Source organism: Tamandua tetradactyla, chromosome 20, assembly GCF_023851605.1.
Source record: "Tamandua tetradactyla isolate mTamTet1 chromosome 20, mTamTet1.pri, whole genome shotgun sequence".
Lineage (NCBI taxonomy): Eukaryota > Metazoa > Chordata > Mammalia > Pilosa > Myrmecophagidae > Tamandua > Tamandua tetradactyla.
Window position 1 is genome coordinate 56,621,762 of NC_135346.1, and position 22,113 is coordinate 56,643,874.

The 22,113-nt window shown below is 40.4% G+C and overlaps 1 protein-coding gene and 1 long non-coding RNA gene across 9 annotated transcripts in view; one reads left to right on the top strand and one right to left on the bottom strand.

Annotated features, from left to right (window-relative positions):
- The window catches only part of LOC143664139 (uncharacterized), a 28,198-nt gene extending 20,666 nt beyond the window's left edge, over nucleotides 1-7,532 (top strand). Inside the window, exon 3 of the long non-coding RNA XR_013166344.1 lies at nucleotides 7,493-7,532. This is a non-coding gene — a long non-coding RNA (uncharacterized LOC143664139). The remainder of the gene's footprint in view (nucleotides 1-7,492) is intronic.
- The window catches only part of LOC143664137 (uncharacterized), an 81,008-nt gene extending 59,177 nt beyond the window's left edge, over nucleotides 1-21,831 (bottom strand). For 6 of the 8 annotated variants that reach the window (XR_013166340.1, XR_013166339.1, XR_013166337.1 and 3 more), the window contains exons 1-2: nucleotides 21,520-21,748; nucleotides 16,596-16,730 (exon numbers count right to left, since the gene is read on the bottom strand). Coding sequence is in view for 2 of the 8 variants with exons in the window: in XM_077137684.1 (XP_076993799.1) it covers nucleotides 16,596-16,730; nucleotides 21,520-21,573 (189 nt within the window). In the remaining 6 variants the exon portion in view is untranslated. Of the gene's footprint in view, nucleotides 1-16,595; nucleotides 16,731-21,519 lie in introns of all 8 variants that reach the window. The other 2 variants (XR_013166342.1, XR_013166341.1) reach the window with 2 other exon arrangements.
- Between the last annotated feature and the right edge of the window lie 282 nt (nucleotides 21,832-22,113).

Below are 22,113 nucleotides of genomic sequence, written 5' to 3' on the forward strand. Positions count from 1 at the left end.
TCTAATATGCGTTTGCAGTCACCTCAGATGGATGCTGGGACAGGTACAAAGTCACACCCCAATGTTGGCTGTCCTTCCCTTCATCCCACCTGCAATGGTTTGAAATTGAACATACCCCAGAAAAGGCCAGGTTCTTTTAATCCATTCCTGTAGGTGTACACCTATTGTAGGTGGGATCTTTTGATTATGTTATTTCAAATGAGAGGTGACATAGCTCATTCAAGGTAGGTCTGAATCCTCTAATACTGGACTCCTTTATAAGAGGATAAGAGACAGAAAAAAGCCCCACAGATGCTAAGAGAGACGGAAGCCAAAAGAGAGAAACATGCAAAAGCTCCAAGAGGAAGCCACTGGAGCCAGAAGCTGGAAGCAGCGAAACGTAGGAGTGAAGTACCAGAAGACATCACAGTGTGCCTTGCTATCTGACAGAGGGGCCCAAGCTCACAGGTTGCTGGACTTGAGTCCGGGTATCATCCTGTTGGTGCCTTACTTTGGACTTTTTCACATTACACATTTAGAATTTTAAACTTGTAAGTGAATAAATTCCCATTGTAAAAGCCAACCCTTTTTTGGTATATTATATTTCGTTAGCTTTAGCAAATCAAAATACCTTCCTAAAGGTATTTTGGTGCCTTGGGACAAAAGTGAAAAAACCTTTCAAGAATAACAATAAAGGTCTTAAATGGGGCATTGGTGTCTCAGAAAATAATGGCAAATAAACCAATGTTTTTAACTTTGACTTGCACTGTTTTTGCTTTTTTTGTGGGGGGAGTGCATGATCTGGGAATGGAACCCAGGTCTCCCCACATGCAAGGCAAGCATTCTACCACTGAAGACTTGCCCTGCTTTAACCAGTAGAGATGACAATTTAAAGAGAAGTTCAAAGTTTACTTCTGCATCCTGTATTTTCCTCCTTGATAAATATGATTCAGATCTCTCTCTCTCTGTCGTTTACATATCAATTAATATTATTTTCTTATTTATTACATACTTCTTAGCACATACCAGCATTGTGTTTTCCTTTATATATATTATTCCATTTCACCCATCAATAACTATGCAACATAGGTATTACCATTATTTTAGAAGAGAAGCTCAATGAGATTAAATAGTTGGCCCAAAGTCACACAGTAGATTAGTATCCATTATCCTAACCCTGAGGCTATGCTTCCTGCTTGTGGTTAGGTGGCCCTGTGGAAGTGAGTTCACCTGAGTGCAAAGGCAGAAAGCAATGGAAGGGAAGGTGAGGGTGGGACATTTGTGTCCTGATGAAAGGGGACTGATATAGAAGGGATTTTTAAGATAAGACTTTGTCATCCTTAAGTCATATCCTTTCTTGTCCTTTTCTTTACAGGCATAAATGGCCTCATCTCTTTCTGTCTTTCTCCCTTACAGATCTTCTGGCCTTTGATCAAGTTTGATGTTTCTCTTTCATGATCTCACCATGATTAGCTCCACAGTCCCAAAATGACATGGGTCTAAATATGCTGGAGAATTGAACTCTATTCAATAATGTCCCTCCTCCATACTTATCCCTGAATTCCCTTCAAATATAGGAATGACATGTTTTTTAACTTGTTTATACTTTACCTTCCCTCTCTCTTTTTCTTGCTTTCTGTTTGTTTTTCTTTGTCTTTGCCCATTTTTTTCTTGTAATTATTCAATCTCCCTTGGGCAGATGAAATTTGGCACGGGAAACCTAAATTTTGCATCCATAGCATCTGTGGAAGAGCCATTTCATCCTGAAACAGAAAGCTTCTGCTGGGTTTGCTAACACAGCAGCCAACTCTACGGTGTGCTTATTTTCCTCCTCTCTCATTTTGAGAGTTCTTGATCTAGGGAAACTAGGGAAAGAATGAGGCTTCCACACTAGAATTCCTAACTTACCACTCTGTCCTTTCACTTTCCACATGCATTAGAAAGGCACAATTCTCATCTGAGTCACAATGCTTGTGCTGCTTTACAGATGAGGGCTGAAAGGTAATGTGACCAAGGTCACACAGCTGGCTAAGGGCTCTGTGCCAGTTTGAAGCTATTATGTACCCCAGAAAAGCCATGTCCTTTAATCCTCATTCAATATTGCTAGGTGGAACCTTTTTGATGGTTTCATGGAGATATGACCCACCCAATTGTGGGGAGTAATTTTTATTAGATGTTTTACGTTGAGATGTGTCTCCACCCATTCAAAGTGGGGTTGCTTACTGGAGCCTTTTAAGAGGGAACCATTTTGGAAAAACCTTTAGAGCTACCAGAACCAACAAAGCCTTTGGAGCAGAAGGAAAATGCTCCCGGGGAAGTCTTATGGAATGAGGAGGGAAAGCTAGCAGACGTTGCCATGTCCCTTTCCAGCTGAGAGAGAAATTCTGAATGTCATTGGCCTTCTTGAACCAAGGCATCTTTCCCTGGATGCCTTGGTTTGGACATTTTCATAGCTTTGTCTTAATTTGGACATTATCACACACTTAGAACTGCAAATTTGCAACTTAATAAATTCCCCTTTCTAAAAGTCATTCCGTTTCAGGCATATCACATTTCGACAGCTTGCAAGCTAACATGGGCTCTAAAGCACAGTTTTATGGGCTCTGAATCCATCTTATTTCTACTTTCTTTCTGCTTCTTATTTAACTTATTTCTCTGCCTAGTGATGTTACTTGAACTATTGCCTCCAAAAGAGTTTTTTCCTAATTTGGACTTCAACAACCACCCACACCCCCAAATAAGCCTTAATTCATTATTCACAGTGGAACTGGTGTTCTTATTCTCTTTAATTCCATCTCCTTCACATCCCCTCAAAGAGTTATTGAGCAGGGGAGGAAAATTGAGCTTTGCCTTAACCATAATCCGTGGCTAATGAAATTGAAATCATTCTTCTAGAGTGGACCAATATGGGGATTTAGCAAGCTAATTGAGAGTCTTAAAATAGTTTAGTGGAGGGCAAAATACTGATAAATTCAAAGCACAGGTGTAAGAATGTAGGTTTTTCTTAAAACCTCTATTTATGAGTCTTCTAAGGAAAATGTTATCTGATAATGTAGATTTACTGGTTAAAGTGCCCTACTTTCAAGTACTTCTGATGCTGATAAGTTAAAAATTAAAATGTGATGCATTCTTCGTTTTTCTTTTAGGAATAGTAATAGTTTTCACTTCTGAGCACCTACTACGTGCCAATCCCTCTGCTAAACACTTCACATATATTATTTCATTATCTCATTATAGCTAACAATACTATTTTATAGTAAGTTGGTAAACACTATTTTCCCCATTTAAAGTCAAAGGAATTGAGGCTCAGAAATTTTAAGGAAGTTGGCAAACATTACGCAGTAAATGGTACCATGGGATTCAAATCCAGTCTGACAATGAAGCTGGGCATTTAAACCCATTGAGTTTCATGTTCAGGCAATTCAGCTAAAATGAGAATAACCATGAGCATTTGGTTCACCAACTCTTTATAAATGGAGACAAAGAATGGCTAATTATGTGGTAGGCAGCCTCTGAGATGGCCTCTAATGACCCTTGCTTCTGGTATTTGGGGTCCTTGTGTCATCCTTTTCCTTTAAGTCTGGGATGGGCTTATGGTCTTATTTCTAGTTAATATAATACACGGAAGCAATGGCATAGCACATCCAAAGTTAGGATATAAGAAAATAGTGGCTTCCATCTTGGGTGTACACTTTCTCTCCCTCTTTTGGATCATTTGTGTTGGGAGAAGCAAGTTGCCATGTTGTTAGCAGTCCAATGGAGAACTATTTGGTGTGGCAATGATATGAGGCCCAGCGTTCAACAGCCTGTGAGGAACTGCGGCTCTTAGTCCAATAGTCTAAGGAGAGCTAAAGCCTGTCAACAACCATGAGTAAGATCTTGGAAGTGGATCCTTTAGCTCTTGTCAAATCTTCAGATGACACTGCAACCCTAGCTAATGATTTGACTGTAACATCTCATTGGAAACCTTGAGCACTCAACCACGCCTTGCCCAGATTCCTGATCCACAGAAATCATGAATAAATGATTGCTGTTTAAAGCACTAAGCTTTGGGTTAATATCTTATTCAGCAGTATATAAATAAAACAGGTTATGAGCTCATTACCTTTCTATTTCAATAGCTATATTGACTGTGAAAATCAGTAGGGGGGTTATAAACAGGAATTAATGAAGAATCTCAGAACTGTACACATACCAGTTACAAGTTCAGTTGGTCTGCGTGGAGGCTAGATCTTACTGGTTTTCTATCATGTGTTTTCTCCCACATGTCCCCATCTTTGCCTGGAATGCCCTTTCCTCAATTTCATTCTTGATAAATCCATACTCATCCAAAGTCTCAGCTTTGAAACTTTTTCCTAACCTTTCAGACTGATTTTGGCTCCCTTCCCCAGAGTCCCCGCCAAATTCTGGGTACTTCTCCATTGCAACCTTATCATGGCATTTTATAATCATTACTTTCTGTAACTGCACTCAATTCTGCAACCCTTGACAGAGTTTTTAGGAGATCCCGGAGCAAGCTTGGTGTCCAAATGAATGAAATCACTTTAAATCCAAAACATGTACCAAAAATTTCTTATGAAAATAAATTGTTCTATTTACTAACAAACTGTGTTGAATTTAAACTCAGATACGCTGATTTCCAAGCTCAGTAATTTACTTTATGATTTTTGCCATACCCGCATAGAAATGCATTTTTATTTGCTTAAAATTTTCCTTTAAATTGAATCATTTGACTTAAAAAATAAATGTTCTCCAAGGAATAAAAAACATCCCCATGGATAATGAAAGCATACCAGCAAGGCAGACCACAAAACAGATGAAAGCTGTTATATTTGAATATGAGTTAAACATGATTAAGAAAACAATCAAAGCTATGAAAGAACAACCTAAATTAGAACAAGAAATACTCAGAAATGAGGTGGTCGCATAAAAGGAAGGTATGAAAAGAAAGGTGAGGAAAGGTGGTAAAAAACTGGAAATGAAAGAAATCGTTTCAGAAATGAAGATAAACCTGAAAGAATACAAGAGCAAATAATGACAATCGGAAATGCTTCAAGGGAAACAAAAGATGGAAAGAAGAAAATTGTAGAACTCAAAAAGAAAGAAAAAAGGAGTTTAAAAGGATTGAGAGAAATTAATAGATGTGCAAGAGAAGCAAATGTATATGGTTATTATTCCTAAAGAAGAAAATCAAAGCAATGAACTGAACAAATTCTAAGAACTATAATTCAAGAAAACAGTCCCCAAATAAAAGACCACTTACCACTAAATATAGAAAGGGAACACTTTTACCTAAAAAAGAAATCCACCCAGAATGATCAATATTGAGGCTTTTTCTAGTAAATGGTTACATTTTTTAAAATAATAAATGTATATTCTGGGTATCAAGGCCCCAAATTACTTATGAAGAAAAGAAAACCAAACGCTGTCAGATTTTTTTTGAGTTGCTTTATTCTAGAAGACATGGGCAAACATATTCAATGTAATCAAGGAAAAGAGTGGGAACCACAGTCTTCACATCCAGCTGTGCAGACTTTCACAGGCAGACAGTTTTGAGAAGGAGCTCAGGGTTACTGATTCCAGGAACTTGTATTATGGAATGACCTTCAGACAACTTTGAGGATTAGAGAAACACAGGCATTAAGGCTGGTGATGACTATTAAATATATTTCTACCATTAAAAAATATATGCATGCATTTTCTGATTTAAAATATCTGTTTCTATATTTCTCTACCATCTATTTATCTGTATATATTTTGCTACTGGTATAAATATTAAATGCTGATTGGAAGGGAGATAATTATTAAGAAATGAGGGAGAAGTTGGCAGGGGGGATTCAGTCCAAGAGAAGTAAACTCACTTATTGCCTTATAGGTATTAACAGGGAATAAAAGGATATTACTTAAAATGATATGTTGGGGAAGAGAGAGTGGAAGAGAAGTGGTTTCTAGTGTATTTCAATATTGTTCAAAGTAGACATTCAATAGACACTAACAAAAAAAGGCAGGGAATTGGGGTGGGGTGCAAAACTAAGGGAATTGCATAAATGTGTAAAGGCATCTGCTACAACAAAAATTAAAAAACAAATTTCCCTAAATAACATAAGATATACTAAAAGAGCAGGATTATATACATACTTATATACATATATATATATGCATATATATGACTTATAGACATATAAATATAACACAAAATAATATGACAAACCTAAGGGGATTCACATCAATGTATCAATAAATACGAATGGGCTTAACTCACTTATTAAAATAAATAGACTTTTTAGGTTGGTTACTAAAGCCAAATCCAATGCTATACTCCTTACAAGAGATACGTCTAAAGAAAAAAATAAATATGAAAGTTTAAAAAGCAAAGGAAGCAAAAAGATACACAGGTAACTGCAAATAAAAATAAAGTGGGGGAGGAGGGGCTCTGTGTAATAGCAAAAGATGGAAGCATCTCAAATGTCCACCAGTTGGATGTTGGTTGAATGAACTGGGTAGAGCCACTGGTGGAGTCCAGTGTGACCATGAAAAGGAAGGAGAGCGAGGTCCATTTACACCGATGGAGGGCCCTCTAGGGGGCGCTGTTATGTGAAAAGAGCAAGGAAGATAAAGTGTGTGGAGTAGATTATTAGTCTTCTAAGAATGAAAAGATGTGAATACACATATACATATGGATACTCACATGTATATAGTTTATTTATATTTAAAAAATGGAAAGCTAAGTCATAATTTTTTAATTATGATTTTAAAATCATTTAAAATTGGTGAAGGAATAGGGACTATATTTGATTATTACTATTTGACTATAACTTTTTTAACTATAGTCTACAATTCTATTTGATTATACCTTTTTTCAGAGGTTTAATGTTGGAAACATATACATATTTTGCATAATGATAAGGTGAAATTAAATAGAAAATAAATCCCTAAAAATCAAAGTAAAATGAAGCAAATGGACCTAACTATATCCAGTTGGCGTGGCAGGGGCACAACTACACAGAAAAAACATTTCAAGGGACTTCAAAAGACAATGATGTTTAGTTGGGACAGAATGTCTGCTTGGGGTGATAGAAGAGTTTTGCTAAAGGGTGGTGGCGATGGTAGCATCACATTGTGAATGCAGTGGACACCTCTGAATGGTACATTTGGAACTGGTGTATATGGGAAATTGTAGGTTGTATATATGTTACCAGAATAAAAATAAAAAAGAATAATACCCCTAGAACTGTACAACACAAAGAGTAAAACCATGGACTATAGTTAACAATATAATTATAATAATATTGTTCAGAGGTACCAGACTAATGCAAAGTGTTGATAATAAGGAAAACTGTGTAGTGTGTGGGTGTGTGGGTGTGTGCATGTGTGTGCAGGGCCGGGGGAGGGGTGGTATATGGTTATTTTGCACTTTCTGTGTGCTTTTTTTGCAAACCTACAACTGCTCTAAAAAAAAGGAAAAGGAATAAAAGAAACATGGTTATGTCACCTCTGTGGTTTTCCTCCCCAGACACCACAATATATCATAAGGAAACATCAAGCAAATGGGGCAGTCGCTTTCTCCCCCCTTTAAAGCATGGATCCGGCTCTCAGGTAATCCAGCTGTTACATGGCTGCTGGTCGAGCTCTGGGGTCAGGAACCCCCTGCACATTCCAGGTGGCCCTTACAGCACCGGCAAGGACAGGGTGGACAGCACCCGTCTGACAAAGAAACAAATGAATTGGTAAATACATTGATTTATGAAGGGGACTTTTTTAGCCTTTTGAAATCTGGGTATTTTCAAATTCAAAGCTAAGAGCTCATTTTGTGTTGGCAAGTTCATGAATCTTACTAATTAAAACTAAAGAGTTGAGAGCTTTCAAATTCTGGGGAAAGTCGGATCGTGGGAAAAAAGAACAAATTTTCAAGAGACTCCTACTTGCAGACTCACTTCTTGACACTCTCTGTCCCGGTGGATTCAGTCTGATCCAGACACACTCTTGCAAGGACAATTAATCAGAGAACTGGTGGAGAGATGGGAAGCACTTTGGACCAGTCCTTGGCCAGCTTTGTACTGATTTCACTCCCTTCTTTCCGAGGATGAGAAAGCAACTCATTCTGATTTATGAGATCAGAAAAATGCTTCCCAGAAGAAGGGGTCCTTGATTGTGTCAATGGAAGGGAGGTCAGGCTTGAGCCTTCCAGGCAGAGAGCCCAGCCTATGCAAAAGCCCGAGGACTTGATACGTTCAATGGGGGCTCTACTGGAGGTTAGTGCTGGATGGGAGTTGGAGAAGTGGTTGGGAATTAAAGCCACTGGTTACATCCTCCCCACCCCAACTCACCCCCGCCCCAGAGGAAAGTGTAAACTCTACACCTGGAAGTCAGGGACATTTAAAGAAGATAATTGTTTGTGGAACATCTGTCATTTGCCAGGGTTCTAGTTTGCTAGCTGCTGGAATGTGATATACCAGAAATGGAATGACCTTTAAAAGGGGGAATTAATTAAGTTGCAAGTTTACAGTTCCAAGGCCGTGAAAATGTCCCAATTAAAGCAAGTCTATAAAAAAATGTCCAAACTAAGGCACCAATAAGAGGTTATCTTCACACAAGAAAGGCCGATGAAGTTCAGGGTTTCTCTCTCACCTGCAAAGGCACATGGTGAACATGATGATGTCTCCAAGCTTTCTCTCCATGCTTCTTGCTTCATGAAGCTACCCCAGGGGTGTTTTCCTTCTACATCTCCAAAGGTCTCTGGCTGTGTGGGCTCTCGTGGCTCCTGTGGTTCTCAAGCTTTTTCCAAAATGTTTCCTCTTTTAAAGGATTCCAGTAAACTAATAGGTGGAGTCACATCTCCCTCTAATCAGAGGTTAATACTCATAATTGGGTGTGTCACATCTCCATGGAGATAGTTGAATTAAGTTTCCAACCTACAGTGCTCCACAAGATAGATCAGGATTAAAACATTGCTTTTCAAAAAAAAGAAAAGAAAAGAAAGAAAGAAACAAAAAGAAAAAATAAAAATAAAGTAAAACATGGCTTTTCTGGGGTGCATAATCCCTTCAAACCAGCACAGCCAGGTACTGTGCAAGGTGCTGCCTCCAGCTTCTCATTTAACCTTTGGAGCCCTGTAAGAAATGAATTCTTAACTCTGTTGTATAAATGACAAATCTGAAGCTGGATGATTGCCTAAAATGTGGCCAAGCTGGGACTTTAATTCCGGACACCAGTGCCAGTTCGTCCCTTGCCAGCAGGTAAGCCCAAGCAGGCCAATTCTGAGCCTCAGTTTCCTCATCTGTAAAATGGGGACCCGTGCACTCACAGGGAGGTGCTGTCAGGCTTACTAAACAAGACAAGATGCCTGACGCTCCACTCCCTTAACAAAACAGAACTGCTCCGTGCTCCAGGCCCGCAGGACACACCACCCGCTGCCATCTCTTCACCCTCAAGGTCAGGTTCTGTTACAGGCTGAGACGTGGGCAGACGAGGGTTAAGAGGAGAGCAGCGCCAGCCGGCAGTTCCCTCCCAGGAACCGGCTGATTAACAGCAATGAACAGACTGATCGGGGAGTGTTAGGGTGAGATGATTAATGAATCAAACTGGCTCCCAAATGTTAATGAAGCAATGTTTGCTTTCCTACCTCTGACTTCTCAAATCCAGCTCAGAGGAGTCTGGGCCATGCTCCCTATCAAGTTCTATCTGGAACACGACCTTTCTGTGTGACTGCAGGCAACTGACGGAACTGCTTAAAGCCTCAGTCTTCCCAGCTGTAAAATGGAAATCATGATAACACTTTTTACCTCGGGAAGTGATCGTGAGAATCATGTCATATAAGGTAGCTGAGTATTAATGCACCTGGCACATTGTCACTGTTGAATGAATGGCAATTTTTAGGAGACGAATTTAATAACCGAAAGCTGTATCTGCTCAAAGAAAGTACAGGGACGGTCCCAAGACCACTACTCAACACTAAAGGTGACATAAATATAGGTCAAACTATGGGTTTGTTGGGCCTTCTTCCAAGTTGGGGAGCCTCTTATAAAAAAATATAAAATTATAAATGCAAAATTAGGGGTGAAGGCAAATATTTACTTAGAAGGAACAAAAGAAATCACTACAAATTCCGGAATTGAGAAATATGGCAAATACTTCAAATGGCACGAATCCAGAATATAACATTTGTATTGACTGCCTGAGGCATCTCTATAGGTCTTTTTATTCATACAGTTTTCATTGCAACAATTATACCAATTTTCTAATATTTTCTATAGAGAGAATAGACAGATAAGTCAGTCTTTCCTATATCACGGTTGAGATCAAAGTTTGTTTTTCATTTCTGATGATTTAGAAAAGGGTTTGTTCAACTTCATAACTCATTATTACATAAATTTTAAAGGTTATTACCAAATTGGGGAGCACTTCTTTCCTTTTTTTTTTTTTCTTTTTTTAATATTTGGGCTGAAAGATTTGGAAGAATTTTCCAAAGACCAGCTTCTAACACTGTTCGTTTCATACCTTATTAGCTACCTATGTTGTCCTGGCTGAATACCATAGGACACTTATACTGCTTTAGTACCTACCATGATATAGTGATACAAAAATGCCCTATACTTGAGAATCACTATATTAGGGAGTCAGCATTCTGCAAGCCATTGGGACACTGTGGTAGCTCCCGACAACTACATGTAGAATTGACTATAGAAGTCAAAGTTAAAACCAACTACTGGATCCCATCTTCATTTCCTCTTTACTGGATTGAAAACATGACCTTGATGAATCCAATTATTCTGCCCAAGGGAAAAGGTGAGGGGAGGATTTGGGACTAGAAAGAGATAGTAGTCTTAAGTAATTGTGGTTTAAATATATCACTTTTCCAAATTGTACAAAAAAAGGGTGATCTTGTGAATTCACTACTATAGCCCTCCCCAAGCCTTAGAAGGGGCCCATGCCTGTGCAGGACCCCAAAGCTTAAACTCAGTGGTCTACAAGGAGTGGAAAGCAATGAGAACCATCCACCCCAACAGGGAGGAGCATTTTATCACTGACCTCATATAGAATTGCTAAAGCATAGAGATAATAAAAAGCAGACCAATTTTTAGTTGGTTTTATTATTTTTTTTAAATTCCCTGCAGACAACACTCTGTGTTCACCAATCCTATCCTGCCATGCTACAAACTTTGCCTGTCCCAAAGAATTTCCCACCTTGAAACTTAAATCACTTAAGCCCAGAGCCCCCAAGTCTATGAATGTATTCTGAACTCTCTCTTCCAAGACACCGCCAAGGATTTTCAAGGTGGTGTTCTCATTACTGCTGTAAGTTCTAATGAATTTCGCTTTGCTTTGCTAATAGGCTGTCTGGAATCTTGAAGCGTCAGCAACATGATAAGTCTTAAAATTCTCTCAAGCTGCTATATGGAGAATAAATTGGAAGGGGAAAAGGGTCAATGTGGGTGCTCACTTCAGTGGCAAATCTCAAAGCACATTTGTATAAATCGCAGCTAGAAGCTTCCACGAACTTGTCATGTGTTGCTGTTTCCTACTCTACCCTGCCCCACCATCTCTACCACTTAGAGAAGAGTGTTCCTCCAGGAGCTGCTGAATTACCTGGTTGAACATACAAAACCTGCCTCACATAGTCATCAAACACCACCTTCTCCAGACCACTCCCTCTTTCCTCAGCTGGAACCACTGACAACAAGTAATAGAATAAGGATGGAAGAACTGGTGAGGAACATGGGAATACATCAAGAAGGAGGAAACAGCTGGAAAGGAGCCTGAGAATCATTATCTGGGGGAAATCATTAATTCATTAATGCTTTCATTCATTCACTCAATTACCCAGCTATTTAGTGGGCAAAGACTTCTGAGCATCTCCTCTGTGCTATGCTGTTTTGATCCTGAGATTCCTAGGGATCTGGAGATGGATTTGGGACATGTTCCCTGATCCAAAGGCGCCTCCAGAGTAAGACCCATAAAGAGCTCACCTAACCCATGGCAGAAGTGCTCTGATGGGATGGGTCTGCACAGAGGCCGTAGCAGTGAGGAGAGGACAGTCCAGGAGGACATTCAGGGGTGGCATTGGATAGTATCCTGCAGGATGAGTAGAAGATTTCCCTGGGTAGTAAATGCCAGGAAACAGGGCAGCACATTCGTGCAAAAGCAGATGCTGAGTTTTAAACAGCAAATGTCTTCCCAGTCAGTTTAGCTCAGTCACAGCTTGTGCCAATCCCTGGAGGTGCAAAGATGAAGATGGCACAATTTATGTACTAGAAGGATACGGGATAGAGGTGGTGGGCAAGGTGGAAGGTGATCTTAGCAAGAAAGGGAACAGAATGAAACTATGAAAGTTTTTTTCCCTCCAGAGAGTGTGGGTATACCTACAGCCCCTGACGGGGCCAGGTGATAGCAAACCTGAAAATATATAACAGAGCGAATCATGACATAAACAGAAGAACCTGCCTTCTATTGTTATTTTCCTATTAGCTGAATAACAAGTAGGGCCTCATGCACATGATGCACTTCTGGAGCCATTTATCATGGATCAACATTTGATTCCCACTGCAAACCCTTTGGAGAATAAAGCAGGAATGATCTCACCCTGTTTATGGAAAAGAAGACTGAGACTCAAAGATGCTAAGTCACCTGCACAGGATTTCAGAATGAGTCTTACCAAAACCAGGGCTCATGTCCTGGATTCTGGAGGCCCCAGTGAGTACCCATCCCACCTCTGCAGGATACTTGCAACTGCATGTAAAGTCTGCTCAACAGTCCCTCTTCCTATCTTGGCTTGAAGGGCATGGTTGGATTTTGAGCCCAAAGCACACAGGCAAGTAGGCTTCTCCAAAGCAAGAAGCTGTGATGGAATGGAAAACCCATAAGGTGTAACAAGAGAAGTCCAGGATCAAGGCCCCAGCCTATGGCTTATGAAGTGGGCAACCAAAGGCAGGGCACTTAATCTCCCTGAATTCCAATGAAGAGTCTCACAAGAATCTTAATTGGGGAAGTCAGATTTCAAAACTCACAAGTTCTTGTAAGAATAAAATCAGTCAGTGGATCCGAGTCTCCTTGGGGATAATAATAAATGATACCAGAGAACATTTATTCAAAACTTAAAATATACCAAGCACTGGGTTACCCCTTTACCTCCATTATGTCATTGAATTCTTTCAACAACTTGGCAAGGTAGGTTCTATTGATTTTCTAATTTTAGAGATGAATAAGCTAAAATGGAGACACATGCAGTAACATGCTCAAAAGTCACACAGAAAGGGTCAGCACTGCATGAGATTCCAAAGCCTTAGGCAGCCCCAGTTGAGCTACAAAACCCTGTTCGCACAGATACTGTCGATTTGGATGAGAGAGATGGATCTGAATTTACAGCTTCAGTCTCCAGCTCTGCTTCTGTTTGCCGTTGTTTTGTTTTGTAAGTCATGGGGTATAATTCACCTTTTTAGACATACAGTTCTATTGGTTTTGGAAGAATGCATACACTCATGTGGTCATTGCCCCAGTCAAGATTATTTGCAACCCCCCAAATACTTCCTTCATGTTCATTTAGTGTCAGCCTTCTCTCCATTCTTGCCTCCCTTGGCAACCACGGATCTGAGTTTTATTCTTATAGTTTTGCATTTTTCCAAATTCTCATATAAATGGAATCATATAATTTGGAGCTTTGGAGTCTGGCTTCTTTCAGTTCTCATAAGGCACTTGCAGTTTGTGTGTTGCTGCAGGTCTCCATATTCATTCATTTCTTCAGGCTGAGGAATAGTCCCAGGTACAATGAACCTCCTTCTCCTTACAGAGTGATGAAACCTCCATATCCAATAGATACAAGTTCCCCGGTTTCAAGGACTGGGTCTCTTAGATGTTAACATGAACCCGGGTTGAGAGGAACCGTCTACATTAGAACCAAGAAATCTCCCTTTCCGCATCTTCTTACTTCTTCTAAGAGCCAGGGGACTCTTGAGCCCCAGCTGATCATCTGGAGGATAGAGAATGGAGACATTGGACTTGCTAAGGGGAAGGAACAGTACAGACAAAGGAATGAAGGGGGATGCACTAAGCTGTGTGTACAGAAGAACTCACATTTTATCTTCTTTCCCTCCCTTTCTCCTTTCCTACCCATTTGCTCCCCTGTCTCTGATAATTTCTCAGTCCGGGCAGGGCTGGAAAGGCAGGTCTCAAAAAGGCCATGGGATGTGACCTCATCACTAGATTAACCTCTCTGTCCTCCACAGATTTTACAAATCCTCAGACCCCTGGGTTCTGCAGTTGAGCTCTGGTCTCAGGGTGCTGCTGTGACAATAGATGCCACAGCCTCCAAATTGCAGCCACTAAAAATAAGCTGAAGTCACCTGGTCTCACTTCTTTAAGTGCACGGCTTCTGTGCTGAATAAAAAAAAATAACCCAAAACTTGAGCTAATTAGCTTTAAAAGCCTCATTTGCAAGAGGTGGGGAGGTGCGTGGGCTTCCTGTAGGAGGGAAGCACACAGATTAGAGGAGCTTGTTGAAAGGACAACGCGGTAAAGGAAATGGAGCAGGGAAGGGAGGAGAGAGGGAAAGAAAAGCAAAGGGATGAGCTTTGGGAGCACTAGGGGAGGAGGCATTTAAAATAGCAAAGCTATAGGAGGAGGCGAACAAGAGAGAGGCTGGGAGTGAGCAGGCAGCCCTTTCCCTGAGTGGACTGTTCGGAAGGTGGGCAGGAGGGAAAATGGCAGGTTGGAGATGTGGTGTGTAAAGAAGGTATGATGCTAACTATACTCCATTGCAACTGTTTTACCTGGCACCCTGGCACCCTGGCACCCAGGCTACCAGGCTGAAGTCAACCTTATTGCCTCTTTTTCCTTCTCTCCATTGCTCACCAAGTCTTCCCCATTCGGCCTCCTAAATTGCTGCATCCCCCCCTCCCATCCTCTCTATCCCCATGGCAGCTCTCCAGCAGCTATCGCTTATCAACTCTCATCTTGGATACTTCAAAAGCCTCCAAATGTCCCACCCTCTCGTCTCCCCACTCTCTCCATGTACGTTCTTCCTCTCCAGCTACAGAACTGCTGCTGCCATGTGCCTATTGAAAAAAACCAAGAGGCTACCAGCTACCCATAGAGTAAAAGCTCCACAGGGAGACATTCAAGGCACTTGCAAAGAGCATCCCCAGATTGCCATTCCAGCCTTGACCTTCCTCCAATTCCAATTATAGGGTCTGCCCTGGGGTTGCAAACTGGTGGCTCAGGAGCTGAACAGGATCTGGTCTGGGAGCATGTTCTATTTGGTCCTTGGACATTTCAAACCTCATACATTTCCCCGTCTAAATCAATATTTTTCACTTTTCTCAAAAAATTAGGAGACGCAGCCACACTGAACCCACCTTCCAATGTGGTTACACTCTCCAGCTGGACCCAATCCTCACTGCTGCTTAATGTCTTGTACTCATCTGCTTCACTCATCTCCATGACCATAAAGTTCTTTCTGGCCCTGCAGACATTAGATTTAGAGACCCCCCACTCCATAATAATTGCGGCAAGGCATTATGGAGTAAGGAGTTGGTGCCAGGGCCAGACTGGTCTCGGGGATACCTAGGGGAATAAGAAACAGTCCCTGCTTTAGGAAGCTGTGCTCCAGGCCAGCTGTGATATGAGATGCTGGGGGGCACAGAGATGGAAAAAGCAATGTCTTCTCCCTTTAGGCTTCAATCAGACCGTCTGGAGCTCCCATGTCTTTGTTCACAGAATTCCCTCTGCCCGAGATGCCCTTCTCTATCTTTTCTACCCAGTAAAGCAGCCTTCCTGAATGAGCCCAGCCTGAAGCTCTCTGTTAGAATTCATTCTGGGAACCATAACTTGCTCCATGGGTGACCTGTCATGCTTCAGTGTCACCTAATGCCACAAATATGCCTCGTATTCTATTAGATTCAAAACTTGTCAAGATTAGGTTCCACATCATCTTCATTGGCTTCCCCTACCCAACTTTTACACAGCTCCAAGATGCACTCCTTACACATAATAAGTGCTCAACAAAGTTTTTAAAGTGATGGATTTGGAAATTCCTAGAATAGTTCAACTATATATATATATTTTTTTACAGAAGTTAGAAAAAAGAATATAGGTTCCCAGTTATTACAGCCTTTCAGGGAGAACACGCATTAGAGAGATATCATGGAAGTCTGAGAAAAAAATTACAAGTACAATAAAATCTTTTTGATTTGAAATAGTTGAAGGGTGTGGAGGAGTGAGTATAAATGGATTATATTCTACATTTCAGACTATTTTAAGAGAAGAAATTATCTTTTGGGTTTAGGTGTGTCTGTTCACTTGAACTAAACTTGGATTTAAGAGCTTTGGGGTAGAATTTTCAAGTGGATTTTTTTTAAGTCCCCCAAATCCATCTTTCTCATGTGCCCCTCACTCTTAGAAGAAGCCAAATCAGCTGCTGCTTGGTGGTCCAGATAAATCTCCCCCTGCTTTACTAAGAGACAACTTGTTATCCAATAAACCCTTCTAGATGCTAAGACCCAAGGAGATCAGGCCTCCTTCATGCTTATTTCACTACAAATACACATGTCTGCTCAGTCCTTTGTAAATGGAGTGACTCAACAGGATAATGCCTCACTGAGATCTCCTTATCCACACTGACTTACCAAACATCGGCGATGTGTGATCTTCATGGGACAGATGGCCGAGTGATGGGGATTTCTGAAACCCAGGTGGATCAGGAGGGTCACTGTCTTCAGGCTTGGGTGCAGGTGTTGGGAATGGGATTGGAATGCCAGAGCCTGAGAGCAAGGTGGAAAAGAGCAGCGCAGGATGTTCCTTCGGTTTTGCTTTTTCAATATTCTAGCATGAGGAATACTGACCTTTCATTAAAGTTTTATTTTATATAAATTTATATAAATTGAATGAATTTATTTAAATTTATTTTTTCCTGCTTTTTTGTAGATCTGTGGCATGCCACATTTTACAGGATTATGTTCAATTCCATAATTGTTCTATTTCATACTCCTAAGGAAAGATTTGTCAAATTTTAATTAAAGTTATTATAAAATGTTTTTATAGCAATAATAGAAACATGTAAAAATCACCTATGATTCCACTGTTCTATCATAAGAATCATTTTCATTTTTCTGCATTTTCTTTCAGTTTTTGCACATAGGCATCATTTTATATATCCCAAATAGAAGCGTGTATTATGTATTGGTCTTTCAACACTGTGGCAGAAATATTTCTTTTACATGTTGCTAGGTCGATTTAATAATTATCTTTTGTAGCAGCTTTTGAGTATAATTTAATAAGATGATGTAAGTTATTAAACCAGTTCCCTATAGCTAGATATTAAAAAAAACTAAAATTTCCCTTCCATTAAATTATGTGTTTTTGTGCACTTGTTTTAGAATGTAGTTATTTATAGTATGATAGCAAGACATTTTATCTAATCTGAACATTCAACCTAATATACCTATATTGGTTTCCTAGGGCTGCTATCAGAATGTACCCCAAACTGAGTGGCTTCAAACAACAGAAATTTATTCTGTTCCAGTTCTTGATTTGAGGCTAGAAGTCTGAAATCAAGGTGTCAGCAAGGCCAAGTTCAAGGGCAGCGTCTTTCCTTGCCTCCTCCTAGCTTCCTATGGGTCCCAGCAATCCCTGGCGTTCTTTGGCTTGTTGCCGCATCCTTCCAACTGTTGCCTCCGTTGTCACTTTTTCTCTGTGTCTCTGTGCCCGTCAGTGGATTTAGGACCCAACCTACATCCAAGATGATTTAATCTTGAGATCCTTAACGAATTACACCTGCAAAGATCCTATTTCTAAGCATGGTCACCTTCACAGTACTGAGTGGGGGGGTGAGGGGTAAGACTTGGGCGTGTATTTTTGAGGGACACAGTTCAAGCCACTATAATATCTTCATCCAAAATCTTTTAAGATTCCTGGTATTAGAGAAGAGAACCTAGGAACACCACATTCTGCCCATTTAGTCATCACTCTTCCCCACAGAATCCCTGAGAGAGCTAGATACAAACAAACAGTAATCCAATGGAACACAGGTACAGCTTTCCTGCCAGCCAAAAAGAAACCTCTGAAAATGGTAGGTGGGCATGAGACTCCCAATACTGAGTTATTGCCATCCCCTGGCCAGCCATACAAAAGAAGTTCCAGAGAGGGAAGAGGGTGACCAGCCTGCCCCAACCTGCACCTACCCTCACATCCTCCTAGAAGAGACAAGTGGAAAAGAGAGGTAGCCAGGAACCAGGGGATCACCAACTCTGGCCACTATCCATGCCTCACAGAGGGCAACAGGGAAGGAACTTCAATGCACAGTGACTCTGTTCACTTGTGAACATGACCCAAGAAATATCTTGTAATATTGCTAAGTAGATTAGCATACTCTCCCCCCTTGGGTGAGAAGGGCACTAAGAAGGGGGTGGCAGCATAAGCAGGCAGATGTGTAGATGATTTTCTTTCTTAGAAAGACATCAATATGTTTATACAGTTGCCAACTGTGGGTGAACTAGTTAATGTGCATTTAAAAAGTATTCCATATGCACATTGTCTCTCTTAATAGCTGAGAAATTATAGCAATTTATTAAAGGAACAAAAACCAGATGATCATCTCCATGTCACCTGAAACATAGATGATGGAATCCAGCACTCTTTCCTGTTTTTAAATAATAATAATAAAATTGTAAGAAAATTAAGTTTCGCTTTCACATAAGATGGCACAGGAAGGGGCTGCTGGACAGCTCAAACCAGTCTGGCTGGCAGGGAAGGAGAGAGCGTCTGATGTAAGCCTAGAAACAAGTTGAAACAAATAAGTAGAAACAAGTTGAAATAAATAACAGCCTCAAAAATATGCTTCACTGAAATATGAAGCATAATCAAAAGCAGAAACCTTCGCAGGAAATTTGAATTAGTTGGACTATCCAGACAGGCTGTAACTTCTGGAGTATCCAATCAGTGGAGAAACGGGGAAACGGGAGGGGCCTGGGTGCTAGACACAGGCATAAAATCTGTGGCATTCTATTGTTTGGCGCACCAGCCACCATTTTTCAGCTGGGCACCTGTTCTTGCAAGATCGTAAATAAATTATTTTCCTTTCCACAATTGGGTGAGCATTTATTCTCATTCATGTATGGCTTTCTTTCTAACAAAAATAAAAATAAAACCTTGGGAAACTTGGAATAGCACGAAATTTTCCACAATCTGATAAAAGGCAGCTCACAGAACCCTACTCCATACCATCCCCCAAAATCACACTTTTTAAAAAAATACTAGATGCACAACAATTGAATACAGGACCAACACAGAGATATCTACCCTGACCAATGTTTCAAATAAGAATATAAATATTGGAAAGGAAAAGACCATCACAAATTTCAGGAAACTTGCTGTCTACTAACAAAATTCAAGAGAATCAACTGGAAAGCTGTAAGAACAATTGAAAAGATAGGATTTAACAATGATTATGACTATTGACTCATTATACAGATATTTCTTTTTAACTTTCTTGTGTATTAGAATGACCAGAAGGAAATGACAGAAATTGCTGAACTCTCATCCAGCTGCCCTGATCTCTGATAATTAACTCTATAGCCTTTATCTTGTGACCTTGCGATTGTAAAAACCTTGTGGCTGACATCCCCTTTCTCCAGTTTTTCAGCTTTGGAGACTTATAATCACAAAGGCAACCTCCTAATGTTAATGAAGGAATTCAGTCAGTTTAGGACTAACCATTGGCTTGTTCTCATAATGGTTAGCTTAGTTCTAGCATAACTCCACTCTCACATTTGCAAATTCTAGCTGCTTACACTTGGTTATACTTGTTTTTATAATGGTAACAACCCCGTCTTTAGGCCAGTAGACCATCTGATCTGCTGCTTTCACTTAGCAATAAACTTTTTCTCTCTGAAACCCGATGGCTCAGGAATTGGACATTTGAGCACATGGGCACATCGGGCAGAGAGCTCACCACTTTTGACCGGTGTCATAAGAACTAATAAGAGAATTCAGTAAGTTTGCCAGATTCATCCACTCAACAGATATCTATTGAGTACCTACTATGTGCCAGGCCCTTTTTGAAGAGTTGGTGATACAGTGGCAAACATAGTAACACTTCCCCCTGGTAGAGCTTGTATTCTAGTGTGTGCAGGGTTAAAATGAAAAACAACAAGCAGTAAGCAATTACAAATATAACGGGGAAATAAAAGGTTCCAATCCACAATTCCAAAAGCAACTTAAAGTCTCCAGAAATAAATCTATTGGGAAATGTACAAGATCTACATTCCTAGATGCACACTTTAAATGTCAATGTGCTCATAATATGAAATCAATACCATTTAATTTAGTCCTAATAGCAATGCAATGATACGATATTGTTATTATTTTTTTCCTGCCTTAAGATGAGGAAAGCAAGGCTAAATGATATCTGCCTAAGGACACAGCCACAGCATGACCCCTTTTAAGCTCTCCCTCAACCTTGAAAATGGCAATGCTTACAGCTCTCTCCAATCTTTGTTATGAATGAGATAACATAAGGTAAGTGATCGATAAATGCTAGTTCCTTCATTCTAACCAGGAGAGGAACTGAGCTCCCTGAATTTTTGCCAACACACTTTATGGCATAATGATGGGGTGAGAGAAGTCATTCCATCCTGATTAATCAATACAAGAAAAAGTAACTTCAAGAGACACGTGGGAGAAAGGTGGAGTTTTTAGATTGATAGAACTTTCTATTATTCTGACAATGATTCACTGAGCTGTTTGATTTGAAAGACAGCATTTCTGAGGGATGTAAGATGCCAATTTTTCTGAGCAGCAATTATTTGTGATTAAATCGTAGTGCTTTTTGAAGTAAGGAAGAAGGCACTTTGCCTCAGGAATGAGGTGACTCATGGAAAAGATAATTTCCCCGAGAGGAGAAAAAAAGCTCCAAGTGGAGTTTAGGAGAAGCAGGTTCCCAAATGGACTCTTAGGGAAGGCCTTCCCAGAAATAAACCTAAGGGCCTCATTTTATTCCTCTTTTACACCCATGGTCTCATATAACTCTCTGTGTACATTAAATACAATCAGGAAAATGCAGAAAAGAAGAAAAAACATTCCCAGTCTCAGTATCCTAATAGAATAGCATTCTGATTTACTACTTTCTAATCCTTTTCCCCCTCTACATAGATTTCTTTCTTGCATCATTATAATCTTCCAAAAGTATGCTAGAGCAAGAAGAGCAAAGGACTGGAAACCACAGCTTAAATTCGATTTCCCAGCTGAAGGACTTTGAAGAAGCTCTCTGTCATTCTTGAACTTCAGTTTCCTCATCCATGAATGAGATAATAGCTCCTGTTTCAAAGGGCTTTTGTCAGAATTGATAAAGTAATGTAGGTTAGTTACTGGCACATAGTAAGCACCCAACACAAACCCTATTCCATGCCCATGTGACTCAGAAAGGACTTTCTGGTTGCAAAGGGAAAGCTGAATTGTCTCTCTTTAGGAGGGCAGACCACGGGCCACTCCAAGGATCCCTGCACATCTTCAACCAATCAGGGGCATCTACCTAGGGGCCCAAACCACACTTACCTCCACGCCCCTTCCTTCTCGGAAGATCTTATTCCAGAGTTCCAGCTCCAGCATGAGAGAATCTGATCAGCCAGCTCAGCATGGGATTTGGCCCTGGGGTCACTCAGTCATGGCTGGAGACAGAGGTTAACAGGGTCATGGCTAAGCCAGTCTTTGGGAGTTGATAGCCAAATAGCCGGTCACCCTAATTTCGTTATTTCCACTCTGATAGTTTAATTCTTTATTATGTCATAGGCACTTTTAATGACCACTGTTCTTCATCACCAGGGTTTGTGATGTTTCAGCAGAGTCAGTCATGCCAATGGGCTGCTGTTTAATAGCACCTTTTCCATTGCTGGAGAGCTAAAGTACTTATTGAATGATACACTTTGCTGAATATAGTAATAGGTCTATTTTTAGCACCTAAGGGGTTTCCTGACGTGGTTGGGTCCTCAAAGAAATCACTCGCTGAATGAATTGGCCCATCCCTATATTCCCTGACTGGTTTGGCTTATCTTTCAGGGAGTTTGATTATTCTATTCCCTGAATGGACAGGCCCAAACCAGAGCATTTGAGTCCCCCGTTCCCCTAAATGGACTGGACTGCCCCTTAGTG